The 15,228-nt window shown below is 40.0% G+C and overlaps 1 protein-coding gene across 1 annotated transcript in view; it reads right to left on the bottom strand.

Moving 5' to 3' along the window:
* The window catches only part of PTEN (phosphatase and tensin homolog), a 69,837-nt gene that overhangs the window by 29,001 nt on the left and 25,608 nt on the right, over positions 1-15,228 (bottom strand). The window contains exons 3-5 of the mRNA XM_060241262.1: positions 12,165-12,209; positions 6,054-6,097; positions 2,629-2,867 (exon numbers count right to left, since the gene is read on the bottom strand). Of these exons, the coding sequence (XP_060097245.1) occupies positions 2,629-2,867; positions 6,054-6,097; positions 12,165-12,209 (328 nt within the window). The remainder of the gene's footprint in view (positions 1-2,628; positions 2,868-6,053; positions 6,098-12,164; positions 12,210-15,228) is intronic.

Genomic DNA, 15,228 nt, shown 5'->3' with positions numbered 1-15,228 from the left:
TCTTCTCCAGTGATTGCTCCCTTCTCATTTGGTTGCAAAAGTAATTTGAGCTTCAGCATCTGACCTTCCAAGGAACAATCAGGGTTGATTTCTCTTAGGACTGATTTGATCTTCTTGCAGTCCAAGGGACTCTCAAGATTCTTCTCCAGCATCACAGCTGGAAAGCATCTATTCTTCTGCGCTTGGCTTTCTTTATGGTCCAACTCTCACAGCCATATATTACTACTGGGAATACCATCGCTTTGACTATACGGACTTTTGTTGGCAGGGTGATGTCTCTACTTTTTATTATACTGCCTAGGTTCACCTTAGCTGTCCTCCCAAGGAGCAAACATCTTTTAATGTCATGGCTTCAGTCACCATCTGCAGTGATCTTGGATCCCAGAAATGTGACATCTGTCACTACTTCCATGTCTTCCCCTTCTATTTGCCAAGGTGTGATGGGGCCGAATACCATGATCTTAGTTTTTTTTGATGTTGAGTTTCAAGACTACTTTTGTGCTCTCCTCTTTCATCCTCAACAAGAGGTTCTTTAGGTCCTCCTCACTTTCTGTCATTACAGTGGTGTCATCTGCATTATCTGAGGGTTGTTGATGTTTTTCGCAGCAATCTTAATTCCAGGAAAATATTAGTAGGGGTGCTGAAACAGAAGCTTGCAGCAACTTGGCAAAAAGACCTATTATGATCAACTTTGTGTTTCTCCCCAAAGAATTCTAGCAACTTGCTGCCATTCCTACAGAACAGCTTAGCTGGATAAAGGGAAAGAAAGATTTCCTACAAAAAGAGACTATAAAAATCAACTAGAGTACTTTTTAAGGACGAGGAAGCCCTAACAAAGTAAGAGGAAAGCTGAAGTTCCATGAAGTGTGAACTCTACAAAGAAAGATCTCCATGATGATGCTACTGCAGCAATTGAAGGACAATTACATGACACACACCTCACTCTTCAAGGAATGCTCATTAGATACAACTTTTCCCTCCAGAGAAGAGAAATTTCTGAATGTTACTCTCTACAACCACAGAACTCATGTGCATGCCACACAAATAGAATTTTGCAGTTAAAAGGGCTGTTTCACCCTGCAGTTCAATACTAATACTTTTCAAACTAAATACAATCTAGATGCCCCTGGCAACCTACAGAAGCAAAGACACCTATACATAAAACCAAGTTCCTCAAACTTAAATATGTACAAGCACTAATTTTAAAAAATTGTCAGGACTCATCTCCTCTAGGAAGGAGGATGGGAGAAAGAGGACGACCTATTTCCAAGTTCAAACAAATCCAAAGAAAAATCTGTTTATCTGATGTGATTTTAAAATTTAAAATGATTAAAAGAAGTGTACTTGGTGAAATTGGGAAATCCACAGGAGCAAGTACCTATCCTACAGGGGACAAATTAATTTATTTAGATTTGTAGACTGAGAGCAAAAGCAGAAAACTGGTTGTTCTTCTGGTGGGTTTACACTGTAAGTACTTAAGTAATTAGAAGAATAACTGAGGTCCAGATCTTTATGCTATCTGTGTTTGAAGTTTTATTTTTTCATGCTCATATTCTAAAAGTTTCCACATGCTCCTCAAACATATCAAACTGAAAACAGAAACAAGTATGCACATCCCCTCAAAGCACTGCCTTCCTGATATAGCTGCTGGGAGAGGACCAAAAGAAGCAAGAAACATATCCTTTTTCCATCCCTTACATACCACTATGGTGTACCACTGGGGAGACCCAGGTCTGAATCCTCACTCTGCCATGGAAGCTTGCTGAATAATCTTGGGGTAGACTGAATGTATGTGGCTGACCCATCTCACAAAGTTGTTTTAGGATACAATGAAGAAACAGACCCCCCCCCCTCAATATAAAGTACAAACTTTTTAAAATGTTAACCATAATTAGGGCTGTCAGTGATGTACAGAAATCAGTCAATCATACACACATGTTTAACACAATTAATTGCATAAATTTGCTTATCAGTAAAAATAATTCCAGTGAAGAACTTCCATGAAACATGGAAGGATTTCTGCCCATGGAACATGACTTTTTTGCCACCCCCTTTCTTCTATGGCCTAAAATTCCCATTGGAATGCTGTTCCCAAGGACAGGGACTTCCAGGAAAAGTATTTGGAGAGCATTTGGCCTTCAGTGTCAGGAAACAGCAAAGAAGCACTTTTCCACAGACCAAAATCCTTTAATCTGCAGAAACATTCTTTTGGATTGAACCTGGTTTTTAGATGGTGCACATGTGTCCATTTCTATGTACAAGTATTGCTTTAGGCTAAATTCCCAACAAAGTTACCAGTGCAGCGGATGAAATGAAACTAATCAGGAAGATACTGTAACTCCTCCCCCCTGCAAAGCATGCACAGTTCAAGGATTCTGAGGGGGAGGTCTTAGAACTAAAACTCAAGTTCTTTAAGTTTCTGAATCATTGCCCAGACCCCTTTCAGTGTGATCCACAGAGAGATTGCCGATTAAAGGAAGAAAGTGTCTAAGAAGTGGTGAGATGATTTTAGGAATACTGTATGTTCACAATCTGAACATAATACACAGATGCCACCAAATTTGATAGGTTCAACATAACCTAAACAGAGTTTCAGAAATAAAGTGAAGAACAGAAGGAGCGTCTTACCTTTTTATCTCTGGTCCTTACTTCCCCATAGAAATCTAGGGCTTCTTGTGCCTTCTGAAATCTTCCTCGATGTAACAAATATGCACAAATCATTACACCAGTTCGTCCCTTTCCAGCTTTGCAGTGGATTGCTGCAACATGATTGCCATCTTCACTAAGCCATAGGTCAAGATCTTCACAAAAAGGTTTGATAAGCTCTAGCTGTGGTGGATTATGGTCTTCGAAAGGATACTGTGCAACTATAAAAACAGGAAAGATTAATACAACCTAGAGTCAGTCAGTATTAAGTCTAACAATACTACTATCAAAGATGCAGATGCTTAGAGATGTAAAATTTTCAGGAATTCTTGAAAGCCCTCCCCCCCCCCCAAAATACACAAATAATAGGGGAAAAGAAATATATGCAATTCTTACTTTTCCAAACTTTATCATGTTACTACTTTAACATAACATGCATAATTTATAACTGACTTGGCAAAAGTTGTAAAAACACTCAAACCTAAAAACAAAACAGCTGCAAACTGCTGTTACCTATGTAAACCTATTATTCTATCTATAAATTTTTGCCTTCTGAGATTTAGAGAAAAACCTGAAAACAGAAAACACAGATTTTATAGCAAATGAGAGAGTGTTTTCTAGAACAGGCTGCACAGCAGAACCAGCCATATATCTGGCTACTAAATGAAATGTTACAACATTGAAAACATCTACTCACAATAGTTTATCTACTCAACAGTGTATCACTATCGAACACATTACAGCATAATAAATATGGCCCAAAGCAGTCATGTTTAAACAATCAACATATCTGAAAAAACAATAACATTGCCTCCAAGCAAAGCAGACCAATAAGCGGGGGGGGGGGGGGGTGTTGCCAGGCTGTGAGTGACTATTTGATAGTCTATTGTGAAGAAAGCTGAAAGGCAGATCAGAAAAGACCAGGTCAAGAGGCAAGCAGTTTCAGGGCAATAGCTTCTGCTAACTACACCAAGCTAGATTAAAGTCAGAGGAAGACAAGCAGCAGTCCACAAGCAAAAAAGGCCTGCCTGCTCCTCTCATAAAGATGCTGCACCCTCTTGGTGCATACACACTTCTTGAATATGAGTGCTGTAAACAGCTTTAGTCCACACAGGAATTACTATTATGGTTTGTTTTACATTCATATCTTCATATTTGGGTTCAAACCATTTTATACAGCTATTATGCAACCAACAGCCTAGAGCAGGACTGTACAATTTGCGACCCGCATCCAACACACTGTGTGTATTGACCAAGGATCTGACAATCTTCTGACAGGAATCAAAAATTGCTTTATTTGAGTCTTTGGCAGGCCACTCTAGGTAACAGACAGGATACATTTAAATGGGCACATCATGTGTACTATTCTGGACCGGAAATACAGTAAAGCTAGTTGAAACATTTGATATTATAATATCAAAGTTTAGAATTAAATAACTATCATTCAATTCAGTTAACTAGATAAGAGAATATACCAAGTACATGTTCTACATATACTTATCTAAAAAGCCATGAATACATTTTAACAGATGATAAAAAAGATGAGGCTGAGCTTAGAAACCATTAAAATACCTGCAAGATCCATCAAGAAATTAAAAAATCAGACTAATGTATTATCTGCTGTCCTTGGACTGTCTTACAGCAGTAAATTTTTGTATTTTTAACACTACTGTAGAATATGAATGACTTATACTTTGTGTAAAGATTGGATGAAAACTTGAATACTACTGAAGATTTCTTAAACACACTTAAAAGTTGTCATTTCACTCTGAATGGAATAGATGAGACAATAATTCTGAATCCCTGTCAAGTGTTTATACTTTACTGGGCTAAATTACACCTAACAGACTAAAAGTGGAAGTGAAAGTGCAAACAGGAAAACAAAACAGGGTTTTGCCCAGAAGGATTTTTAAAAATTTATCCTTATAACAAACTGTGAAGAGCTTTCATAATGCAGCATTGCTTTGTTCTATAAATCCACATGTGAAACAGTCATTTTATAATCCTACACAAGAATACAAAAGATTATTCTCAATTGACTTTATGATAATACCCAAGTCCAAAGTTAGACTGTTTTCTAAAACTACCACCCAAACTGAGTCCAGTGGCACCTTTAAGACCAAGAAAATTTTATTCAAGGTCAAACCCTATGCCAAAGGATAAATGGACACTACCACTAACAGAGATATCTGCACATGGTAAGTCTCTCAGTCCTTGCTTATACCCAGAATTGAATTTTGTTATCTTGGAGGTGCCACTGGACTCAAACTTCATTCTCACATCTGTTGCTAACTCTTGTATCTGTGTGCTAATTTACTGCCATTCACAGATTTTACCAACCACAATCTAATATTTGCTATGATTGCCCAGTTACTTATGCATCTTGACTCTAACTAGCCCTTCCTGGCAACTAACATCCCCCCCCCACACAAACACTTATATTGGGGAAATTGTTTCACTGAATCTGAAGGAGCACAAGAAAGCTTGAATAAAATTTTTGAAAAAAAATTTTTGTTGGTCTTGAAGGTGCCACTGGACTCCAACTTTGTTCTGCTGCTTCTGACCAATATGGCTACCTGAATCTACCACTCAAATTGTTAAACTTAACTAGGATGGAGCAGCTCATGTCCTGCATACATAGTGTCTCAGTCCCAGCCATGTTTAGTTACAATACTGAAAAACAATGACCCTTATGGAACACTTGTTCCAAAAGCCACTATCATTCAAGTTACCACACTAGCATGTAACAGGAATCTATAAACATACAATAACGTAAGGACAGGTATCTATATTACTTCGCAAGAGTCATACAGTAGTAATACGTGATGATAAATACAGGTTTCACATTCCTTAGGAATACTAAAGTGTCTGCTGCCTGCTGACACATTCCAGAAGCGTTCTCAACGAAGAATGTCAGAAAACCTTTTCTAATAGCTCTATGCTAAAATCTAAGTTCTGCTCTCTATAGAGGGAAGATCTGGTTCTACAGTCTTGGACATGCTATTTCATTTTACCTACCCCATATCCCAACTTAACCTAAACTGTAGTCTCTGTATTTCTGCTAGACCAAACTGTATTTTCTCAAGAGAACTACTACCTGCAATTTCAAAATTAACGTGCTTTAGGTGCTGTTATACAAAAAAGAGTGTATCATGTTAACACAGAAATACAGCTTTATTACACCATAATTGTTTAATGTGAATCTGAAGGTCATAATACAAAGAAAAAATAATTTTACATTAATAGACCATATTTTCAGTTCCAGAATTCTCATTACCCAGGACCAACAGAGGAACTCCTTAAAGCAAACTAATGAGGAATACATGGCTTCCAATCATTCTATTTTGGTTCTAAAGAAGAAGAGGAACCAGAGAGGAATGTAATATAAAGCAGAAGCATAAACGCACCTCGGCAATTAAATTTGGCGGTGTCATAATGTCTTTCAGCACACCTGGAAAAAAAATAAGATTAATTAAAATTCAATTACTTACCAAGGACACTATGTACAATATTTGAACATCTTAACACCAAATCCATATGTAGAACAAACATATTGTACCTGTTATGCTTAGTATCTGGATATATAGAACCCTCAGATGTTCTCCCAAACATACAGATAAATATGAATGTATATGAAAACAGACTGAACCATTAGTATTTTATTTCATTAGTATTTAAATGTTTTTTTCTTCCCTTGAGGGAGCGTTATATTACATACATATGTATTAGGTGAAACTATATGCATTTACATCCTTAAAAAATCCCACCAAGTAAAGACCGCTTAACCTGGCACAAGTTATCTACAGATGGTAATGGGAAATAATACTGTAGAATAAAGAACAGATTATTAGGGGACACCTGGTCTACACATCCAACTCAGCCAGGATGCTCAGTGAGAGATTTTGTGTCAGTTACCAGTTTGTGCCCTAAACATATAATAACTCTCACTTAAGGTTGCTGTGGTGTATAGAAGAAGAGGAAAGAAACATAATAAAACCTATTGAATTTAATTGTGACTGGGGCAAAGGATTCCGCCCCCCAACAAAAAAAAACCCTTAACATATTTGCATTTTAATGATTTCTCAATAATCTTTGTATCAGAGGTTTTATTTTAACGCACAGAGATCTGATACACCAATTTCCCCAAAGTAGGAAGTATATACTACATTCAGGGAAACCAAGGGGTGGGTGGGCTGGGGTGGGAATAACTAACACATTCATATAATTTGAGGGTTTTTTGTAGTTGCAGCTACTCTTAAAAACCTAAGTCATTATTCAATATGACAATGTGGAGTGTTGACTCCAAGAAGACCTGTGTTCAAATTCCTACAGTTATTTGAAATTCACTAGCACTCTTATCCTAGAATAACTCTAAGGGTCTTTGTGAGGGTAAATGGTGTGTGTATGGGGGAGAGATCATATTCACTACCATGAGCTCACTGAAGGGGGATAACGTATTAAATTAAAATGACCTCTGTAAGAACCAAACTTTCAACTGGCTGGTGGCCAAATAGCAGCTAACCTCCCGCCTTCAGGCACAATCCCACTCACTAAACCATATTATAGACTAAAAATTAAGAGCCCTGTGGCACAGAGCGGTAAACTGCAGTACTACGGTCCTAACCTCTGCTCACAATCTGAGTTCGATCCCAGCAAAAGTTGGGTTCAGGTAGCTGGCTCAAATTTGACTCAGTCTTCCATCCTTCCACGGTCAGTAAAATGAGTGCCCAGCTTGCTGGAGGGGAAATTGTAGATGACTCAGGAAGGCAATGGCAAACCACCCTGTTAAAAAGTCTGCTGTGAAAATGTGATGCGACATCACCCCAGAGTCAGAAATGACTGGTGCTTGCACAGGGGACTACCTTAACCTTTTATTTATAAATTGACAGGGCTGTAAGTTGACAGGACTGCCACATACTACTGGATGATAGGCATGAACATTTCTATAGACATGAAAGGATTATGCTGATATCTCTGACATATTTCTGGAAAACTTTATCAGTCTCTCCTTGAAAGCATGTTCAGACTACTTTTGCAGAATTCCATTCCATCCCTCTCGGAGGGGCGTTTTCCATCACCTTTAAAAGAGGCTTTGGTCCGCCCCCTCCTGAAAAAATGTACAGCAGATCCAGCCGAATTGGCAAATTACCGGCCGGTTTCTAATTTACCGTTTGTAGGTAAAATTATTGAGGGCAGTGGCGCTTCCGTCCTAGACCCTTGCCAGTCCGGCTTTCGCCCGGGTCACGGGACGGAGACAGTGCTGGTCGCCTTGGCAGATGACCTCCAGCGGCAACTGGATCGAGGTGGCGTGGCGGTGCTGATGTTGTTAGACCTGTCGGCAGCGTTCGACACGGTCGACCATCGGCTACTGACCCGCCGCCTCGCCAACGTAGGGGTCAGGGGGCTGGCCTTACAATGGCTTTCCTCCTTCCTCAAAGGTCGGGGACAAAGGGTGGCAATCGGGGGTGAGCTCTCCCGGAGGCGCACACTAGATTGTGGGGTGCCTCAGGGAGCAGTTCTCTCCCCGATGTTATTTAACATCTACATGCGCCCCCTTGCCCAGATTGCCCGGAGTTTTGGACTGGGTTGTCATCAATATGCAGATGACACCCAGCTCTATCTGCTAATGGATGGCCGGCCTGACTGCGTCCCAGTGAATTTAGACCGGGCACTGCAGGCTGTGGCAACTTGGCTTAGGCTGAGTGGGTTGAAGCTGAACCCGACGAAGACAGAGGTCCTTTGCGTAGGGCGCGGCGCTCTGGGAAGGGAAATACCTCTCCCGGTTTTTGACGGTGCACCGCTGAAAGCGGCAGGCTGGGTCAAGAGCCTGGGAGTCCTACTGGAGCCTTCACTATCAATGGAGGCCCAGGTAGCGGCCACTGCCAAGTCAGCATTTTTCCACCTGAAGCGGGCAAGGCAGCTGGCTCCTTTCCTGGAGCGCCGGGACCTGGCAACAGTGATCCATGCGACGGTCACCTCAAGACTAGATTACTGCAATGCCCTCTACATGGGGCTGCCTTTGTGTCGAACCCGGAAGCTGCAGCTACTGCAGAACGCAGCGGCCAGGCTGTTATTAGGACTCCCGAAATGGGAGCATATACAGCCGGGGCTGCGTGAACTGCACTGGCTGCCAGTTACATACCGGGTCCGATACAAAGTGCTGGTCATCACCTTTAAAGCCCTATATGGCCGAGGACCTGCCTACCTGAGGGACCGTCTCTCCCCATATGAGCCCCAAAGAGCACTGAGGTCAGCAGGGAAGAACACACTGACTATCCCTGGGCCAAAGGAGGCAAAATTACAGAGTACACGGGCACGGGCCTTCTCTGTTATAGCCCCGTGCCTTTGGAATCAACTTCCGGAGGAGGTACGGGCCCTGTGGAATTTGGACCAATTCCACAGGGCCTGTAAGACCATCCTTTTCAAACAGGCTTTTGTAGACGTTGATAGGATAGCTGTTTAATCCACCAACGATTTATCTAGTGACCCCTGCCATAATATAAGTGTTCAGAATAACATCAGGAAGATCACCGCCATTTAAACTATGGAATGACCTAGACATTTGGAACTGGTTTTAGATTGTTGTTTTAAATTAATGTATAATTTAAATGTTGTTTTAAATCACCTTATATTGTATATTGTACATTGTATAATTTTATTGAACTGTTGTTAGCCGCCCTGAGCCTGCCTAGGCGGGGAGGGCGGGATATAAATAAAATTTATTATTATTATTATTAGCCTCATTGTGCTAATACACACAATTCTTACTCTTCTGAGATCACCTCAGTATTTTCCCAGAATAAATGCTAAATTTGCAGTTACACCAGGGTGCTCAAACACGCTAGGCAAGTTTGTTATGGTTTGCAGAGAGAGAGAGAAACAACAAAAAGGAAAGGAAAGGAAAACACTGAGTACACAGCTGAGGCATATCTTGTTCTAATGAAGACTGATTAGGAGAACAGCCCAAAAAGGCTTTAACAGTTTATATATTCCCAACCATGGCCCTTCTTAAACCAGCACAGAAACTCTGTCCACAAATGATCAAGGATGGACACTGGATCATGCATTCTCCTCCTCCTCTCACACCGAAGTACACTTCTTACTCTATGGACATCATTCAAGAAACAGCTCGCTTGGGTGTTCCCTAAGAGATTTTGTAGAATGACTGGATGAACAGTTTCTTCATATCTCACCTAAGAAAAATAGCAAGCCCCCAAATTAAAGAGATAACAGTAATTTAGACCAATTATGTCTTTATGTAAATTTGCTAAGCCTTATTGATGCTAAGAACTTAGGCTCCTGTCCTGAGATCAAGAATATGACTGCTGCAGAAATATTTACAACTCTACTCTGAAACTGGTGAGGCACAAGCTAATAGACTCTTTTAATTCTTATAAAATACTGAAAAAAGCTGTTTTTTAGATTAATTCAGAACACAGTTCTGGAGTGTCAGTTCTATGCAATAAAAGCCTCTCCATTTTCCCCCAACATGACTCATTAATATGTATACATACAGAGAAGTTTGCAAACATTTGCAAGTCTATTTTAAAAAGAAAATCAATATTCTTATTTCACTGTTATGTTGTAAAGAGAAGAGAATCTGGATTCTTTATGCAAGGACAGTTTATTTATGCACAGCCAAATCCTCATCACAACAAATACTCTAGATTGATGCAACTGGGCTGTCAAGAAGCCAGTTACAGCAAAGTATATAATTTCTACTAAAAATAAAATCATACAGGAAATTCAAATAAAAATCTACAGGTTGTGGACTCAAGAAGAACCATAGCAAAGAAATAATCAATTGGGAAAGTTCTAGCCTCGCTATAGTACAGTAATACAAGATTGCTACCGTCAGCATTCTATTTTCCTAGATAATAATGCTCAGTCCTCATCAGGCTATCTGGGCCAGGAAAGTCTGTGTTGTATAGCAGTTTTTTCAGACTAGGATCTGGGATTTAAATCCCCACTCTGCCATGGAAGCTTGCTGGATGACCTTGGGCCAGTCACACACTCTAAGCCTAAACAACCTCACAGGCTGTGGTGAGGATAAAATGGAGAAGGAGAATGACATAAAGTACTGTGGATCCTCCCAACTGGACAGAAAGGTGGAGGATTAATAAATAAAAAGGCAGTAGTAAAGCTATAACCATAAAAACACTATTATACACGTATATAAGCAAACATTTGTGTATAACAGATAGTAGCTTAACCTACTGTACTAGGTTTTTTTCTGAGTGTAATTGCTATTAATTTGTGAGAAAAACATTCTAATCCTATAACTGATATGATGATCAATAGCCTGGTGGTGGTGGTGGAAAGTGCCATCAAGTCGTAGTCAAAATATGCCATCTCTGTAGGGTTTTCAAGGCAAAAGACATTCAGAGGTGGTTTTGCCACTGCCTGCCTCTGTGGAGCAGCCCTGGACTCCCTTGGTGGTCTCCTATCTAAATACTAATCTGGGCTGACCTTGATTGGGCTTAGCCTGGGTCATACAGGTAAGGGCAAAAGTCTGACTGCTCACCTCAAAATTTGAAGACAAGATTAGGCTTTGTTTTGATGCAGTCATGGTGAGCATCCACATGCCAAGTGCCAAAGTAGATTTATAAGCCAGTGAAGGCTAGCACTACATTCATAATTTGATCCCTAGACTTCAAGATGAAGAACTGATTTATGTTTTATCAGCTCCACACATTAGGACCCTGGTAACAAACAGTGCTATAACAGAATATGCAGCAGCCAACACCCATACCACTATCGATAATAAATGTATTAAACCAGAGAAAACATCAGGCAAAGGACTCCACATTCTCAAAATTATGAAACCAAGTTATTGGCATATTATCCAATACATTTAAAGTATTAATGTCAGAAATTCAAAAGCTTAATTGTTTTAGACCTGGAATCTGCAATCATGCAAAAGATTGTTTCTTCCACTGCAATATATTCAAAAAATTTTGTGAACTTGCAAGATGCATTCAAAATGATACTTCAGCTTTGGTATGCCATAGTAAAAGATTTCAGTTTGGAACAACAGAAAAAGATAGTTTGTTCATGTAGCCTAACCTCTGATACATTGTTTTAAAAACTGATGAAAACTGCAATTAACACATTACTCGTTACTTTCTGTTACTTCTCTTCCTAGTTTATTATAAGCCCTAAAATTCTTGATGCACACACAAAAATAATGCACATCAAAACACACATCAAAACTACCATAAATAATGTATAATAACTTTAGATCAATATAAATATGTCAGCAATCAATGGAAATACAAATGTTAATTTTAGCAGGGGCTTTAAAGGAAACTTTGGCCAAGTCATATAAAGCAGACCAATATCAATCTCAACCAGCATAACATTCTTACAAAATAATTTAACAAAGTTTACATCCATGATTCCTGAACATTTAACTCAGTACATTTAAAATCTACCTTAATATAAGGAGAACTTAAACTGGCCAGGAAAATATAGCTACAGTCAGTAAATGCCAGAAGGTAGATAAAAATCATACTTACAGATTGTATATCTTGTAATGGTTTTTATGTTTTGAATCCAAAAACCTTAAGAGAAAAACAAACAGCATTTTAATTTTCTGCTCAATTAAGGCTTAGATATCAGCACTTGAATTTTGATATGAAATTTTAGAAACAGAGCTCATTATTTGTACTATGTACCACTACTGCGCCTCATACACACATCCTACTCCCTAGAAATATTAATGGGAGCAAGTATAAAACATTGTTAACTGCATTAACCATTCCTCTAAGAAGCATCTTAACCTTGAAAAACTGAGATACCAGCATTGTAATACTACCTAGAAGAAGCTTTTTCCAGAGATTTTTAACACCAGGAATCATAACTAGAACTAGTTTTCAGCCTTTATAGAACTCTTTTCACACAAAAACAATTCAGCACTAAAGCATTACAATTTGACTCTATTTCACCTGCAGTAATCAGGGCTTTCTCTTTTTTTGGCAGAAAAAGCCCAGCAGGAACTTATTTGCATATTAGGCCACATCCCCTGATACCAAGCCAGCCAGAACTGTGTTCTCCTGTGCGTTTCTGCTCAAAAATGAAATAAAATAAAAAGTAAAAAAGCCCTGAATACAGTAATACATTAATAATCTGAGTGTAATGTTTACTCAGAAATTTGTTTCCCCCATTCAATGCCAATTTCCAAATACAGTGGAGAAGTACTGCTACCTAAAATGCACAAAATTTACACCAGTCAACAAATCATGATGTCTAACTAACTATATTGCCTACTGTTCCACACACACTAACAGGCTTGAATATAACTCCAATATCACCCTTTCCCCCCTTTTGAAATCCCTCTGGTGAATCCAGGATTTTGTTGCTTTGTGAGGTCAAACTAATTTACCTAGCTATGCTGATATTGGAACGTTAAGAGAGCTGGATCATTTTCAGGGCAATAAATGCCACTGAAACCAACAAGCTTCCTAAAACTGAAATAGATGCGTTAAAATTAAATTCTCCTCAGTCTTTTATGCAACGCTACCACCTAACCTTATTGATCCATACCTTTCAAATTCAGTGAAAATGCAGGTAGCCCCTATTATAACATCTCCCAGTAGAGCTAAAAGAGTGCAGGCTCCAAGACTGTGTAAAAGCTAGTCTACTAGAGACTGTTAATAGCAACATTACTTAATAGTAACACACTCTTTCATGTTATAAGTTGCTTTGGTGTTTTTTTTAAGTTGAGAGACTAACAAATGATCAAAATAAATAATCCTTGAACAGCTGACCTAGGAAAGATTTTAAACAAGTTTTAGCTGAATTTGAGACTCAAGAATTTATTCTCACAGCTACAACAGAATCTTCAGGAAGGAAGGAAAGACCTGCTCCAGTCCACTAGATACCCATCTATTCTATCTATTAAGGTCAGAAGTATTCTTGCAAGACTAAGTTTACCCTTAAGTCTTATTTTTGGTTGATGCAAAAAGCCTCTGCATTAAATACATTCCTATTTGGAGTGATCCAATCCTCTCATTTTTGTCCAGCTAGAAAGCGGTAGTCATGCCCACATGCCCTTTTACAAAAAGAACAGACAAATGAGTGGTTAATTGCTAAATATATAAAAAAGATTCTGTTGCAAAATAGCCAGCATAGAAAACTTATACCACACAACAACAACAAAAAGAACTTTATTATTAGCAATATGCCCCAGAGATGCAAGCTCAGTATAATTCCCTAACCTTACTGGGCATAACCATGTTGCGTCATGACAGCATGCTTATATAGGAGGCAGGACTCTCATAAAAGTTGTGATCAATAACATAGCAATAAATGGAGAAAAAAATAAAACCTGAAACATTTAGTGAAAGATACAACAGAAATTCACAAACTGGTTGAGCCTGCCAATATTTGCAGAGTTTTGAAAAAGGGCAGTGGCAGGGCACCATCACAGAAATGGCTGCCATGAGAAGACACTTCAGCATTTTTTTCCCTCCAAGGGCAAAGGAAAGAGAGAGAAACCAACTTTTAAGGGTATATGAGCTTAAATGTCAGGGACCAAATTTCCATCTCATGTTTAATGCGCCCCCGTGCCCAGATTGCCCGGAGGTTTGGGCTTGGTTGTCATCAATATGCAGATGACACCCAGCTCTATCTGCTAATGGATGGCCGGCCTGACTGCGTCCCAGGGAATTTGGACCGGGCACTGAAGGCCGTGGCAACCTGGCTTAGGCTGAGTGGGCTGAAGCTGAACCCGACGAAGACAGAGGTCCTTTGCGTGGGCCGCGGTGCTCTGGGAAGGGAAATACCTCTCCAGATTAGGAGCCTGGAAGGCCCAGGTAGCTGCCACTGCCAAGTCGGCGTTTTTTCATCTGAAGCGGGCAAGGCAGTAGGCCCCTTTCCTGGAGCGCCAGGACCTGGCAACAGTGATCCATGCGACGGTCACCTCAAGATTGGATTACTGTAATGCCCTCTACATGGGGCTGCCTTTGTGTCGAACCCGGAAGCTGCAGCTAGTGCGGAACGCAGCGGCCAGGCTGTTACTAGGACTCCCGAAATGGGAGCATATACAGCCAAGGCTGCGTGAACTGCACTGGCTGCCAGTTACATACCTGGTTCGCTACAAAGTGCTGGTCATTACCTTTAAAGCCCTATTATATGGTCGAGGACCTGCCTACCTGAAGGACCGTCTCTCCCCATACAAGCCCTAAAGAGCACTGAGGTCAGCAGGGAAGAACAAGCTGACTATCCCTGGGCCAAAGGAGGCGAAATTACAGAACACTCGTGCACGGGCCTTCTCCGTTGCAGCTCCGTGCCTGTGGAACCAGCTCCCGGAAGAGGTGTGGGCCCTGCGGAGCCTGGACCAATTCCGCAGGGCCTGCAAGACCATCCTTTTTAGGCAGGCCTTCGCAGACTTCTGACAAAGGATGGCCGAACTGATGATCCATCAAAGTGACTCTATATAGTGATCCCTGCCATTATGTAAATGGATAGAATAGCGCCAGGAACATCCCTGTTGCTGTTAAATTATAAATTATATAAACTGGAATGGTTTTTAAGACATGGATTTAACTACTGTATAACTTTTAATGCCGTTTTAAATTA

This window comes from Heteronotia binoei, chromosome 6, assembly GCF_032191835.1.
Source record: "Heteronotia binoei isolate CCM8104 ecotype False Entrance Well chromosome 6, APGP_CSIRO_Hbin_v1, whole genome shotgun sequence".
Taxonomy (NCBI): domain Eukaryota; kingdom Metazoa; phylum Chordata; class Lepidosauria; order Squamata; family Gekkonidae; genus Heteronotia; species Heteronotia binoei.
This window is presented reverse-complemented; position numbering and strand designations above follow the sequence as displayed.